Raw genomic sequence first — 16,898 nt, forward strand, 5'->3', positions numbered from 1 at the left:
ACAGGGGACACAGTGTGTCATTAAGACAGGGGACACAGTGTGTCATTAAGACAGGGGACACAGTGTGTCATTAAGCTGTGAGACAGGGGACACAGTGTGTCATTACGCTGTGAGACAGGGGACACAGTGTGTCATTAAGCTGTAAGACAGGGGACACAGTGTGTCATTAAGCTGTAAGACAGGGGACACAGTGTGTCATTAAGCTGTAAGACAGGGGACACAGTGTGTCATTAAGACAGGGGACACAGTGTGTCATTAAGCTGTGAGACAGGGGACACAGTGTGTCATTAAGCTGTGAGACAGGGGACACAGTGTGTCATTAAGACAGGGGACACAGTGTGTCATTAAGCTGTAAGACAGGGGACACAGTGTGTCATTAAGCTGTGAGACAGGGGACACAGTGTGTCATTAAGACAGGGGACACAGTGTGTCATTAAGACAGGGGACACAGTGTGTCATTAAGACAGGGGACACAGTGTGTCATTAAGCTGTGAGACAGGGGACACAGTGTGTCATTAAGCTGTGAGACAGGAGACACAGTGTGTCATTAAAACAGGGGCCACAGTGTGTCATTAAGCTGTGAGACAGGGGACACAGTGTGTCATTAAGCTGTAAGACAGGGGACACAGTGTGTCATTAAGCTGTGAGACAGGGGACACAGTGTGTCATTAAGCTGTGAGACAGGGGACACAGTGTGTCATTAAGCTGTGAGACAGGGGACACAGTGTGTCATTAAGCTGTGAGACAGGGGACACAGTGTGTCATTAAGACAGGGGACACAGTGTGTCATTAAGACAGGGGACACAGTGTGTCATTAAGACAGGGGACACAGTGTGTCATTAAGCTGTGAGACAGGGGACACAGTGTGTCATTAAGACAGGGGACACAGTGTGTCATTAAGCTGTGAGACAGGAGACACAGTGTGTCATTAAGCTGTGAGACAGGGGACACAGTGTGTCATTAAGCTGTGAGACAGGGGACACAGTGTGTCATTAAGCTGTGAGACAGGGGACACAGTGTGTCATTAAGCTGTGAGATAGGGGACACAGTGTGTCATTAAGCTGTAAGACAGGGGACACAGTGTGTCATTAAGACAGGGGACACAGTGTGTCATTAAGCTGTAAGACAGGGGACACAGTGTGTCATTAAGACAGGGGACACAGTGTGTCATTAAGACAGGGGACACAGTGTGTCATTAAGACAGGGGACACAGTGTGTCATTAAGACAGGGGGCACAGTGTGTCATTAAGACAGGGGACACAGTGTGTCATTAAGACAGGGGGCACAGTGTGTCATTAAGACAGGGGACACAGTGTGTCATTAAGACAGGGGACACAGTGTGTCATTAAGACAGGGGACACAGTGTGTCATTAAGCTGTAAGACAGGGGACACAGTGTGTCATTAAGCTGTGAGACAGGGGACACAGTGTGTCATTAAGCTGTGAGACAGGGGACACAGTGTGTCATTAAGCTGTGAGACAGGGGACACAGTGTGTCATTAGGACAGGGGACACAGTGTGTCATTAAGACAGGGGACACAGTGTGTCATTAAGACAGGGGACACAGTGTGTCATTAAGACAGGGGACACAGTGTGTCATTAAGACAGGGGACACAGTGTGTCATTAAGACAGGGGACACAGTGCGTCATTAAGCTGTGAGACAGGGGACACAGTGTGTCATTAAGACAGGGGACACAGTGTGTCATTAAGACAGGGGACACAGTGTGTCATTAAGCTGTGAGACAGGGGACACAGTGTGTCATTACGCTGTGAGACAGGGGACACAGTGTGTCATTAAGCTGTAAGACAGGGGACACAGTGTGTCATTAAGCTGTGAGACAGGGGACACAGTGTGTCATTAAGACAGGAGACACAGTGTGTCATTAAGACAGGGGACACAGTGTGTCATTAAGACAGGGGACACAGTGTGTCATTAAGCTGTGAGACAGGGGACACAGTGTGTCATTAAGACAGGGGACACAGTGTGTCATTAAGACAGGGGACACAGTGTGTCATTAAGCTGTGAGACAGGGGACACAGTGTGTCATTAAGCTGTGAGACAGGGGACACAGTGTGTCATTAAGCTGTAAGACAGGGGACACAGTGTGTCATTAAGCTGTGAGACAGGGGACACGGTGTGTCATTAAGCTGTGAGACAGGGGACACAGTGTGTCATTAAGACAGGGGACACAGTGTGTCATTAAGCTGTGAGACAGGGGACACAGTGTGTCATTAAGACAGGGGACACAGTGTGTCATTAAGCTGTGAGACAGGGGACACAGTGTGTCATTAAGCTGTAAGACAGGGGACACAGTGTGTCATTAAGACAGGGGACACAGTGTGTCATTAAGCTGTAAGACAGGGGACACAGTGTGTCATTAAGCTGTAAGACAGGGGACACAGTGTGTCATTAAGACAGGGGACACAGTGTGTCATTAAGACAGGGGACACAGTGTGTCATTAAGACAGGGGACACAGTGTGTCATTAAGACAGGGGACACAGTGTGTCATTAAGACAGGGGACACAGTGTGTCATTAAGCTGTGAGACAGGGGACACAGTGTGTCATTAAGCTGTAAGACAGGGGACACAGTGTGTCATTAAGACAGGGGACACAGTGTGTCATTAAGACAGGGGACACAGTGTGTCATTAAGACAGGGGACACAGTGTGTCATTAAGACAGGGGACACAGTGTGTCATTAAGACAGGGGACACAGTGTGTCATTAAGCTGTGAGACAGGGGACACAGTGTGTCATTAAGACAGGGGACACAGTGTGTCATTAAGACAGGGGACACAGTGTGTCATTAAGACAGGAGACACAGTGTGTCATTAAGCTGTAAGACAGGAGACACAGTGTGTCATTAAGCTGTAAGACAGGGGACACAGTGTGTCATTAAGACAGGGGACACAGTGTGTCATTAAGACAGGGGACACAGTGTGTCATTAAGCTGTGAGACAGGGGACACAGTGTGTCATTAAGACAGGGGACACAGTGTGTCATTAAGACAGGGGACACAGTGTGTCATTAAGCTGTGAGACAGGGGACACAGTGTGTCATTAAGCTGTGAGACAGGGGACACAGTGTGTCATTAAGCTGTGAGACAGGGGACACAGTGTGTCATTAAGCTGTGAGACAGGGGACACAGTGTGTCATTAAGCTGTGAGACAGGGGACACAGTGTGTCATTAAGACAGGGGACACAGTGTGTCATTAAGACAGGGGACACAGTGTGTCATTAAGCTGTAAGACAGGGGACACAGTGTGTCATTAAGCTGTAAGACAGGGGACACAGTGTGTCATTAAGCTGTAAGACAGGGGACACAGTGTGTCATTAAGACAGGGGACACAGTGTGTCATTAAGACAGGGGACACAGTGTGTCATTAAGACAGGGGACACAGTGTGTCATTAAGCTGTGAGACAGGGGACACAGTGTGTCATTAAGACAGGGGACACAGTGTGTCATTAAGACAGGGGACACAGTGTGTCATTAAGCTGTGAGACAGGGGACAAAGTGTGTCATTAAGACAGGGGACACAGTGTGTCATTAAGACAGGGGACACAGTGTGTCATTAAGCTGTGAGACAGGGGACAAAGTGTGTCATTAAGACAGGGGACACAGTGTGTCATTAAGACAGGGGACACAGTGTGTCATTAAGCTGTAAGACAGGGGACACAGTGTGTCATTAAGCTGTAAGACAGGGGACACAGTGTGTCATTAAGCTGTAAGACAGGGGACACAGTGTGTCATTAAGCTGTGAGACAGGGGACACAGTGTGTCATTAAGCTGTAAGACAGGGGACACAGTGTGTCATTAAGACAGGGGACACAGTGTGTCATTAAGCTGTAAGACAGGGGACACAGTGTGTCATTAAGCTGTGAGACAGGGGACACAGTGTGTCATTAAGCTGTGAGACAGGGGACACAGTGTGTCATTAAGACAGGGGACACAGTGTGTCATTAAGACAGGGGACACATTGTGTCATTAAGCTGTGAGACAGGGGACACAGTGTGTCATTAAGACAGGGGACACAGTGTGTCATTAAGCTGTAAGACAGGGGACACAGTGTGTCATTAAGACAGGGGACACAGTGTGTCATTAAGACAGGGGACACAGTGTGTCATTAAGACAGGGGACACAGTGTGTCATTAAGACAGGGGACACAGTGTGTCATTAAGCTGTAAGACAGGGGACACAGTGTGTCATTAAGACAGGGGACACAGTGTCATTAAGACAGGGGACACAGTGTGTCATTAAGACAGGGGACACAGTGTGTCATTAAGCTGTGAGACAGGGGACACAGTGTGTCATTAAGCTGTAAGACAGGGGACACAGTGTGTCATTAAGCTGTGAGACAGGGGACAGTGTGTCATTAGGACAGGGGACACAGTGTGTCATTAAGACAGGGGACACAGTGTGTCATTAAGACAGGGGACACAGTGTGTCATTAAGACAGGGGACACAGTGTGTCATTAAGACAGGGGACACAGTGTGTCATTAAGCTGTGAGACAGGGGACACAGTGTGTCATTAAGACAGGGGACACAGTGTGTCATTAAGACAGGGGACACAGTGTGTCATTAAGCTGTGAGACAGGGGACACAGTGTGTCATTACGCTGTGAGACAGGGGACACAGTGTGTCATTAAGCTGTAAGACAGGGGACACAGTGTGTCATTAAGCTGTGAGACAGGGGACACAGTGTGTCATTAAGACAGGAGACACAGTGTGTCATTAAGACAGGGGACACAGTGTGTCATTAAGACAGGGGACACAGTGTGTCATTAAGCTGTGAGACAGGGGACACAGTGTGTCATTAAGACAGGGGACACAGTGTGTCATTAAGACAGGGGACACAGTGTGTCATTAAGCTGTGAGACAGGGGACACAGTGTGTCATTAAGCTGTGAGACAGGGGACACAGTGTGTCATTAAGCTGTAAGACAGGGGACACAGTGTGTCATTAAGCTGTGAGACAGGGGACACAGTGTGTCATTAAGCTGTGAGACAGGGGACACAGTGTGTCATTAAGACAGGGGACACAGTGTGTCATTAAGCTGTGAGACAGGGGACACAGTGTGTCATTAAGACAGGGGACACAGTGTGTCATTAAGCTGTGAGACAGGGGACACAGTGTGTCATTAAGCTGTAAGACAGGGGACACAGTGTGTCATTAAGACAGGGGACACAGTGTGTCATTAAGCTGTAAGACAGGGGACACAGTGTGTCATTAAGCTGTAAGACAGGGGACACAGTGTGTCATTAAGACAGGGGACACAGTGTGTCATTAAGACAGGGGACACAGTGTGTCATTAAGACAGGGGACACAGTGTGTCATTAAGCTGTGAGACAGGGGACACAGTGTGTCATTAAGCTGTAAGACAGGGGACACAGTGTGTCATTAAGACAGGGGACACAGTGTGTCATTAAGACAGGGGACACAGTGTGTCATTAAGACAGGGGACAGTGTGTCATTAAGACAGGGGACACAGTGTGTCATTAAGCTGTGAGACAGGGGACACAGTGTGTCATTAAGACAGGGGACACAGTGTGTCATTAAGACAGGGGACACAGTGTGTCATTAAGACAGGAGACACAGTGTGTCATTAAGCTGTAAGACAGGGGACACAGTGTGTCATTAAGACAGGGGACACAGTGTGTCATTAAGACAGGGGACACAGTGTGTCATTAAGACAGGGGACAGTGTGTCATTAAGACAGGGGACACAGTGTGTCATTAAGCTGTGAGACAGGGGACACAGTGTGTCATTAAGACAGGGGACACAGTGTGTCATTAAGACAGGGGACACAGTGTGTCATTAAGACAGGAGACACAGTGTGTCATTAAGCTGTAAGACAGGAGACACAGTGTGTCATTAAGCTGTAAGACAGGGGACACAGTGTGTCATTAAGACAGGGGACACAGTGTGTCATTAAGACAGGGGACACAGTGTGTCATTAAGCTGTGAGACAGGGGACACAGTGTGTCATTAAGCTGTAAGACAGGGGACACAGTGTGTCATTAAGACAGGGGACACAGTGTGTCATTAAGACAGGGGACACAGTGTGTCATTAAGCTGTGAGACAGGGGACACAGTGTGTCATTAAGCTGTGAGACAGGGGACACAGTGTGTCATTAAGCTGTGAGACAGGGGACACAGTGTTTCATTAAGCTGTGAGACAGGGGACACAGTGTGTCATTAAGCTGTGAGACAGGGGACACAGTGTGTCATTAAGACAGGGGACACAGTGTGTCATTAAGACAGGGGACACAGTGTGTCATTAAGCTGTAAGACAGGGGACACAGTGTGTCATTAAGCTGTAAGACAGGGGACACAGTGTGTCATTAAGCTGTAAGACAGGGGACACAGTGTGTCATTAAGACAGGGGACACAGTGTGTCATTAAGACAGGGGACACAGTGTGTCATTAAGACAGGGGACACAGTGTGTCATTAAGCTGTGAGACAGGGGACACAGTGTGTCATTAAGACAGGGGACACAGTGTGTCATTAAGACAGGGGACACAGTGTGTCATTAAGCTGTGAGACAGGGGACAAAGTGTGTCATTAAGACAGGGGACACAGTGTGTCATTAAGACAGGGGACACAGTGTGTCATTAAGCTGTGAGACAGGGGACAAAGTGTGTCATTAAGACAGGGGACACAGTGTGTCATTAAGACAGGGGACACAGTGTGTCATTAAGACAGGGGACACAGTGTGTCATTAAGCTGTAAGACAGGGGACACAGTGTGTCATTAAGCTGTAAGACAGGGGACACAGTGTGTCATTAAGCTGTAAGACAGGGGACACAGTGTGTCATTAAGCTGTGAGACAGGGGACACAGTGTGTCATTAAGCTGTAAGACAGGGGACACAGTGTGTCATTAAGACAGGGGACACAGTGTGTCATTAAGCTGTAAGACAGGGGACACAGTGTGTCATTAAGCTGTGAGACAGGGGACACAGTGTGTCATTAAGCTGTGAGACAGGGGACACAGTGTGTCATTAAGACAGGGGACACAGTGTGTCATTAAGACAGGGGACACAGTGTGTCATTAAGCTGTAAGACAGGGGACACAGTGTGTCATTAAGACAGGGGACACAGTGTGTCATTAAGACAGGGGACACAGTGTGTCATTAAGACAGGGGACACAGTGTGTCATTAAGACAGGGGACACAGTGTGTCATTAAGCTGTAAGACAGGGGACACAGTGTGTCATTAAGACAGGGGACACAGTGTGTCATTAAGACAGGGGACACAGTGTGTCATTAAGCTGTGAGACAGGGGACACAGTGTGTCATTAAGCTGTGAGACAGGGGACACAGTGTGTCATTAAGCTGTGAGACAGGAGACACAGTGTGTCATTAAGACAGGGGACACAGTGTGTCATTAAGACAGGGGACACAGTGTGTCATTAAGACAGGGGACACAGTGTGTCATTAAGACAGGGGACACAGTGTGTCATTAAGACAGGGGACACAGTGTGTCATTAAGACAGGGGACACAGTGTGTCATTAAGACAGGGGACACAGTGTGTCATTAAGCTGTAAGACAGGGGACACAGTGTGTCATTAAGCTGTAAGACAGGGGACACAGTGTGTCATTAAGCTGTAAGACATGGGACACAGTGTGTCATTAAGACAGGGGACACAGTGTGTCATTAAGACAGGGGACACAGTGTGTCATTAAGACAGGGAACACAGTGTGTCATTAAGACAGGGGACACAGTGTGTCATTAAGCTGTGAGACAGGGGACACAGTGTGTCATTAAGCTGTGAGACAGGAGACACAGTGTGTCATTAAGACAGGAGACACAGTGTGTCATTAAGCTGTAAGACAGGGGACACAGTGTGTCATTAAGCTGTGAGACAGGGGACACAGTGTGTCATTAAGACAGGGGACACAGTGTGTCATTAAGCTGTAAGACAGGGGACACAGTGTGTCATTAAGCTGTGAGACAGGGGACACAGTGTGTCATTAAGCTGTGAGACAGGGGACACAGTGTGTCATTAAGCTGTAAGACAGGGGACACAGTGTGTCATTAAGACAGGGGACACAGTGTGTCATTAAGACAGGGGACACAGTGTGTCATTAAGACAGGGGACACAGTGTGTCATTAAGCTGTGAGACAGGGGACACAGTGTGTCATTAAGACAGGGGACACAGTGTGTCATTAAGCTGTGAGACAGGGGACACAGTGTGTCATTAAGCTGTGAGACAGGGGCCACAGTGTGTCATTAAGCTGTGAGACAGGGGACACAGTGTGTCATTAAGCTGTGAGACAGGGGACACAGTGTGTCATTAAGCTGTAAGACAGGGGACACAGTGTGTCATTAAGCTGTGAGACAGGGGACACAGTGTGTCATTAAGCTGTGAGACAGGGGACACAGTGTGTCATTAAGACAGGGGACACAGTGTGTCATTAAGACAGGGGACACAGTGTGTCATTAAGACAGGGGACACAGTGTGTCATTAAGACAGGGGACACAGTGTGTCATTAAGACAGGGGACACAGTGTGTCATTAAGACAGGGGACACAGTGTGTCATTAAGCTGTGAGACAGGGGACACAGTGTGTCATTAAGACAGGGGCCACAGTGTGTCATTAAGCTGTGAGACAGGAGACACAGTGTGTCATTAAGCTGTGAGACAGTGTGTCATTAAGACAGGGGACACAGTGTGTCATTAAGACAGGGGACACAGTGTGTCATTAAGCTGTAAGACAGGGGACACAGTGTGTCATTAAGACAGGGGACACAGTGTGTCATTAAGCTGTGAGACAGGGGACACAGTGTGTCATTAAGCTGTGAGACAGGGGACACAGTGTGTCATTAAGACAGGGGACACAGTGTGTCATTAAGACAGGGGACACAGTGTGTCATTAAGCTGTGAGACAGGGGACACAGTGTGTCATTAAGCTGTGAGACAGGGGACACAGTGTGTCATTAAGCTGTAAGACAGGGGACACAGTGTGTCATTAAGCTGTAAGACAGGGGACACAGTGTGTCATTAAGCTGTAAGACAGGGGACACAGTGTGTCATTAAGCTGTAAGACAGGGGACACAGTGTGTCATTAAGACAGGGGACACAGTGTGTCATTAAGCTGTAAGACAGGGGACACAGTGTGTCATTAAGACAGGGGACACAGTGTGTCATTAAGACAGGGGACACAGTGTGTCATTAAGACAGGGGACACAGTGTGTCATTAAGACAGGGGACACAGTGTGTCATTAAGCTGTGAGACAGGGGACACAGCGTGTCATTAAGCTGTAAGACAGGGGACACAGTGTGTCATTAAGCTGTAAGACAGGGGACACAGTGTGTCATTAAGACAGGGGACACAGTGTGTCATTAAGACAGGGGACACAGTGTGTCATTAAGACAGGGGACACAGTGTGTCATTAAGCTGTGAGACAGGGGACACAGTGTGTCATTAAGACAGGGGACACAGTGTGTCATTAAGCTGTGAGACAGGGGACACAGTGTGTCATTAAGCTGTGAGACAGGGGCCACAGTGTGTCATTAAGCTGTGAGACAGGGGACACAGTGTGTCATTAAGCTGTGAGACAGGGGACACAGTGTGTCATTAAGCTGTAAGACAGGGGACACAGTGTGTCATTAAGCTGTGAGACAGGGGACACAGTGTGTCATTAAGCTGTGAGACAGGGGACACAGTGTGTCATTAAGACAGGGGACACAGTGTGTCATTAAGACAGGGGACACAGTGTGTCATTAAGACAGGGGACACAGTGTGTCATTAAGACAGGGGACACAGTGTGTCATTAAGACAGGGGACACAGTGTGTCATTAAGACAGGGGACACAGTGTGTCATTAAGCTGTGAGACAGGGGACACAGTGTGTCATTAAGACAGGGGCCACAGTGTGTCATTAAGCTGTGAGACAGGAGACACAGTGTGTCATTAAGCTGTGAGACAGTGTGTCATTAAGACAGGGGACACAGTGTGTCATTAAGACAGGGGACACAGTGTGTCATTAAGCTGTAAGACAGGGGACACAGTGTGTCATTAAGACAGGGGACACAGTGTGTCATTAAGCTGTGAGACAGGGGACACAGTGTGTCATTAAGCTGTGAGACAGGGGACACAGTGTGTCATTAAGACAGGGGACACAGTGTGTCATTTAGACAGGGGACACAGTGTGTCATTAAGCTGTGAGACAGGGGACACAGTGTGTCATTAAGCTGTGAGACAGGGGACACAGTGTGTCATTAAGCTGTAAGACAGGGGACACAGTGTGTCATTAAGCTGTAAGACAGGGGACACAGTGTGTCATTAAGCTGTAAGACAGGGGACACAGTGTGTCATTAAGCTGTAAGACAGGGGACACAGTGTGTCATTAAGACAGGGGACACAGTGTGTCATTAAGCTGTAAGACAGGGGACACAGTGTGTCATTAAGACAGGGGACACAGTGTGTCATTAAGACAGGGGACACAGTGTGTCATTAAGACAGGGGACACAGGGACACAGTGTGTCATTAAGACAGGGGACACAGTGTGTCATTAAGACAGGGGACACAGTGTGTCATTAAGCTGTGAGACAGGGGACACAGCGTGTCATTAAGCTGTAAGACAGGGGACACAGTGTGTCATTAAGCTGTAAGACAGGGGACACAGTGTGTCATTAAGACAGGGGACACAGTGTGTCATTAAGACAGGGGACACAGTGTGTCATTAAGACAGGGGACACAGTGTGTCATTAAGCTGTGAGACAGGGGACACAGTGTGTCATTAAGCTGTAAGACAGGGGACACAGTGTGTCATTAAGACAGGGGACACAGTGTGTCATTAAGACAGGGGACACAGTGTGTCATTAAGACAGGGGACACAGTGTGTCATTAAGCTGTGAGACAGGGGACACAGTGTCATTAAGCTGTAAGACAGGAGACACAGTGTGTCATTAAGCTGTAAGACAGGAGACACAGTGTGTCATTAAGCTGTGAGACAGGAGACACAGTGTGTCATTAAGCTGTGAGACAGGGGACACAGTGTGTCATTAAGCTGTGAGACAGGGGACACAGTGTGTCATTAAGACAGGGGACACAGTGTGTCATTAAGACAGGGGACACAGTGTGTCATTAAGCTGTGAGACAGGGGACACAGTGTGTCATTAAGCTGTGAGACAGGGGACACAGTGTGTCATTAAGACAGGGGACACAGTGTGTCATTAAGCTGTAAGACAGGGGACACAGTGTGTCATTAAGCTGTGAGACAGGGGACACAGTGTGTCATTAAGCTGTGAGACAGGGGACACAGTGTGTCATTAAGCTGTGAGACAGGGGACACAGTGTGTCATTAAGACAGGGGACACAGTGTGTCATTAAGACAGGGGACACAGTGTGTCATTAAGACAGGGGACACAGTGTGTCATTAAGCTGTGAGACAGGGGACACAGTGTGTCATTAAGCTGTAAGACAGGGGACACAGTGTGTCATTAACAGTGATGCCAGTAACGCGTTACTAAGTAACGCGTTATTGTAATCTGATTACTTTTCCCCGAAAATAGTAATCTAACGCGTTAATCTTTAAAAGCCAGTAATCTGATTGCAGTTACTTGTCCAAGTGGCTGTGCGTTACTATTTCGTTACTATCTCATCATAAATTCATAATGCAGGCGGAATGCAGTATTTTATTTCGTTTTCGACAGTCAAAAAAACATTTTGAGCTGTTTTTCTTATTTGGGAGTGACGTGGTGTGGCAGTGAAAGGGTTAAATACAAGAATGTGTCCCGCGGCGTGACTGGACCCTCTGTCTGTGAGTGACTCTGCTTTGGTCCAATCACATTCCCCATCCACAGTCTGCGAATCAGAGGCAGAGTAGGGCGGGTCTTCACAGCACGTCATGTGACATATGCGCCAATCGTGTGACAGCAGGGCTCCGTCGTCGGAGAATTCCACCCCAAAACGCTTGGCAAAATTAAAAGTGAAACCGCAAGATGACTTTTGCGGTTTCTGTTCAGACTTCCATCCCAAAACGCTCGTCTAAACGTAGCCTCAGTCACTAATTCACGTTTGTGTCAGCTAAGCCGGGTGAAAAAAACATTCATATGCGGAGGAAACAAAATACTGTCTACCGCTAAAAACAGCACATCCAATTGCATTGAAAGCATCTGGAATCACAACACTAGCCGACGCTTCGACTAGGTACAGGAGGGTTGATGGTGGCAGAGCAAAAGCTCTTATTTGCCAGATTTACAGTTAATTTACATGTTAAAGAGAGACTGATTGTATGTTTATAGAGAGACATTTATAAAAACAATTTAATAGTTACAGTTGATATAATTGAATAGTTCAGCCTGCATTTGTTAGATGTGATACACTGGTTTTGTAAAACCACTGGCTGGCTGCTCTAATGCTGTGAGCATCATAGACTGTTGCTTTACCATACTTGATGGTACAGAAGCTGAAGCACTAGTTTAACAATTTACGTTATGTGCAGAGAAACAAGTTAAAAACAATTTATGCACTTTCAATAAAGCGTTTAAAAAAAAACTGTTGGGGGAACGACGACGACTTCGTAACCTAGTTACTTTCAAAGTAACTAAGTTACTCTGATAATCAAGTAATCAGTAAAGTAACTTAGATTACTTTTTAAAGGAGTAATCAGTCATCAGTAATCAGATTACTTTTACAAGTAATCTGTGGCATCACTGGTCATTAAGCTGTGAGACAGGGGACACAGTGTGTCAGGTATCTGTGGCGATTGAAAAAACGAGGGGGGGGGACCTTCTTTATATCATTAGAAAACGTACAGAATACAATGTTTTGTCTTAGGGGTGTGGCAGAAACGTCATTATCTGTATTTGTTCAACCAACAACATTATCTGCTTTCAAAGCATCAAATAGATTTACGTTTTTCTTTGTAATGTGTGTGTGTGTGTGTGTGTGTGTGTGTGTGTGTGTGTGTGTGTGTGTGTGTGTGTGTGTGTGTGTGTGTGTGTGTGTGTGTGTGTGTGTGTGTGTGTGTGTGTGTGTGTGTAGGTGTGTGTGTGTGTGTGTGTGTGTGTGCGCAGCTGAAAGGGCATGGTAGGTGAAACTTGCCAAATAGGCCGACAGCAGGCCAGAGACGTGACGAGCGCTATAATTAAAAGGTCAAGACTTTGAACTTTGAAAGGTGATAACTCACTCATACACCGTAAGTCAGATTTACACAAAACCTGTTACAGACATCCCATCTTTTCCTCACTCTACAAATCTGCCCCACGGACAATTAAGTCTGCCATATTGGATTTTCTGCAATTTTTTTTGAAAAACCCATTTTGACATCTCCTCTTAAACCATATGCCAGATTGGGGGGGGAGTATGGCCCGCCCCTAGTACCGCGGTCTCCAAGAGAACACTGAACAGCTACTTCCAACAGACTACTGATGGACCGACTCTGAATCATCACACAAAAGCACCTTAAGTGACTTACACACCACAAGCACACTTATTACACACACACACACGTTGCTGCTATTTACACTATAGAATAATTTCTTCTTATATATATTTTTTAACCACTGTCTTTTACCTTGTATTGTATAGTTTGTATAGATCGTTGTATATTGTTGTCCACAAATCTACTACGGTTGAGGAGCCGGGAAAAACAAGCATCTCACGTTTTTCTGAATGTATGTACGTTTAAAAAAAGACAACAAAAAATTATCTGAATCTGAATCCAGATCTGTCAAAACTAGGGATGCTCGATATTGGCTTTTTTACCGATACCGATATACCGATATTGTCCAACTCTTAATTTCCGATACCGATATCAACCGATATCACATTTTAATGCCGATATCGGCCGATGATGTCGGTAGGCCGATAATATCGGACATCCCTAGTCAAAACCCAGTGCATGTGTCTTCTTACTGTACACCTGCCAACACTCTCGTCTCCCTGGTCTCTCTCCTTCATTCTAACCCCGCTGTGCTCACTTTAGGTCATCTTGCTAATCTCCCAGGTTTCCCAAAATACATTATATTTTTAATTGAGTTGTATAAAGTGTATAAAGGCCTGTGGCAGATTTGTGTTGCTAGATTAGATTGAGAGACTTCTTCTACACAACTCAGCATATCGCAATATATTTTTAATCGCAATACTATCGTATCGTGACTTAAGTATCGTGATAATATCGTATCGTGAGACCTCTGGTGATTCGCGTCCCTACTAATCTCCTTCTTCTACACAACCTAGCGAGCCAGAGTGAAACTACTCGTTACTGTGTGTGATCAGCCTCCAACATGTTGATAAGATGAGATGAGATGAGATATTCCTTCATTGATCCCCTTGGGGAAATTCAGGCATCATAGCAGCATGGGGAGGGGGAGGGGGGATGGGAGGTACAGGTATGATCAGGGTGATAGTAGAAGACATAAATATAGGCAATCAAATTATAGTAAAGATACAAATAAGCCGTGTAAACAATATAATTAACTATGAATATAAGAATATGAGCAAGGAAACAGTGTAATCAAAGGTGCAGATTGTATATCAGTTATATTGTTGTATATCAGTTATATTATACATTGTATATTAGTTATATTATACAGATTGTATGTCAGTTATAGTATACAGATTGTATATTAGTTATATTATACAGTTATATTATACAGATTGTATATTAGTTATATTATACAGATTGTATGTCAGTTATATTATACAGATTGTATATTAGTTATATTATACCAGATGAGGACAAAGCTCCCAAAAAGAAAGAAGCATTTGTGCAAATGTCTAGGGCTGTACCGAAAATTATTATATATATATTGTTTTACATTCAAAGCTTCTATTGAAGTTTTCTAATGAAGCTTCGAATGTCTGTCGTCATATTTTACGACGTAATCATATATATTTATTTTTATATCCTCAAACAAAATCCTCAATTTGAATAAAGTGATTAATCTGATTAAATTAGTCTTTTTATTTTATTAAATCAACTTTCTTTAATGAATATAAATCATCAGTTTCGTCAACATAAATAATGCAATAAGGGCACGGTTGGTACGAAAGTGATGGTGACGTCTTGATGGAGCGCCGAGCGCCAAGCGGATGCAGATACATCATTTATGATCAATGTTTTATTTACATTTTTATGACGAGTCATATACTATTAATAGTATAATACTATAATATTAGTGTAGTCTAATCTTTATCTGCAACTGTGAAGAAAAACCCCATTGGTTTAAACAGAATGAATAGACACATTAAAAATGTTCATAATAATTTGAATGTCAACGTGATGAATGAAGCTTGGAACTATTCATACAGGCCTACGAATTAGACTCCTCCTGGTGTGAAACACTTCCTATTTTGATGCTAAAGCGACATTAGCTACACCACACATTCTGTAGGCTATAGAGCAGATTCCTCTCCTCCCTCTCGTAAGAAACAGTGCAAGTAGCCTAATATTCGTGATTTGAGATATATATATATTTTTTGTTATCTTTTCCCCCCTTCTTTTTCCGTTTTTCTCCCCTCCCAATGTTAGTCGTTATGCCAATTCCCAATCCCCTTCCTGGTCGTTGCGCACTCTACCCCCTACCGTCGGTCACGACTCTGCTTGCTTCCTCCGACACATGTGTAGCCAGCCCACCTCTTCTTTTCACCTGGCAGCGCGGACTCTCACTGGGGGAGTGTAACGTGTGGAAGGTCACACTACCTCTCCCAGATCCTTCCCTCGCTGTGCAGGCGCCCCGACCGAACTGTAGGAGTCACTGTTTACAACGACCAGGACCCACCCCACCGGCTTTCCCACCCGCTAACACTGCCAATTGTGTCAGTATGGACGGTCGACCAAGCCGGAGGCACCGCAGTCGGATTCGATCCCACTGGCTCTGTGGTGGTAGACAGACGCTTAGTCCGCTGCGCTACCCGGCCGCCCCGTGATTTGAGATTTTAGTTAGTTCTTTCCACACCCTAATGTTAACAGGTAATGCTGCAATGGCCAAATATGGAAGAGGGAGCAACATTAGTCAGACCTTCATCGTCGGTGGAGAAGGCAAAGCGGGGCATGGTCTCCAGGCTGTGAGTGCTGCTCATCACCAGAGGACTGGAGCTCCTCTCTGACTGGGAGGAGCTGGAGGAGGCGCGGGGGCGGAGGCTGGGGGGTCAGACACCACGCCAGTTAGGAAACATCAACTGTTAAGGGTTAACATCGTACACAGTATATATATCAAAACATCAACTGTTAAGCCTTAACAGCTTATAATAACGAAACATCAACTGTTAAGCATTAACAGCTTATATATCAAAACATCAACTGTTAAGCATTAACATCGTACACAGTATATATATCAAAACATCAACTGTTAAGCCTAACTAATCTAATATATATCAAAACATAACATTGGGAACACCCACTACCAGGGGTGGAAGAGAAAAATATTACATAAGTATAAGTACCGTTACTTGGGTTCCATTTGACTGTTAGAGTCGGGGTATTGTTCTATAAAAGGACCATGAAGGCAGCCTACCTGCCCACGTGACCGGGGTACCAGCGCTCCACGCTGCCCTGCCGCTGGCCGCCCTCTCCGGGGCTCGGGGAGGGTGTGAGCCGCCCGCCGTCCCAGCGCTCCTCCGCCTCCTCGCTGTGGCTGCGGTCCGAGGAGAAGCTCAGGTTGGAGGGCGTGGCCAGGTGTTCTGTGCTGCTGTACACCTGCAGGTGTGAGCAGGTGAAGGGTTGCATCTCATTAGTGAGGAGAGCTCTGTGCGAAGGGCTTAGGAGAAGGAACGTATTACCAGGTAAAGGAAGGGATGTTTACCGGATCTCCTCTCTGGTAAATAAGAACACCTTGAAGACTCTAACAGGAGCACTCGTTCAAGGGCACTACGACTCTGCTTGCACCTCAAAGGCCCTAAAAACAAGGCTCCAAACATCTCCCCCTGGAACTCTCTCCCCC

General features: G+C 46.3%; 1 protein-coding gene across 1 annotated transcript in view; it reads right to left on the reverse strand.

The window, feature by feature from the left end:
* LOC311231663 (microtubule-associated serine/threonine-protein kinase 3-like) overlaps positions 1 to 16,898 on the reverse strand; it is a gene marked incomplete at both ends in the record, with an annotated part of 194,016 nt that overhangs the window by 47,382 nt on the left and 129,736 nt on the right. Inside the window, 2 exons of the mRNA XM_084318291.1 lie at positions 15,978 to 16,099; positions 16,473 to 16,654. Of these exons, the coding sequence (XP_084174417.1) occupies positions 15,978 to 16,099; positions 16,473 to 16,654 (304 nt within the window). The remainder of the gene's footprint in view (positions 1 to 15,977; positions 16,100 to 16,472; positions 16,655 to 16,898) is intronic.

Source organism: Notolepis coatsorum (genome assembly GCF_963971535.1).
Source record: "Notolepis coatsorum genome assembly, chromosome: 7".
In the NCBI taxonomy this organism is placed as follows: Eukaryota; Metazoa; Chordata; class Actinopteri; order Aulopiformes; family Paralepididae; genus Notolepis; species Notolepis coatsorum.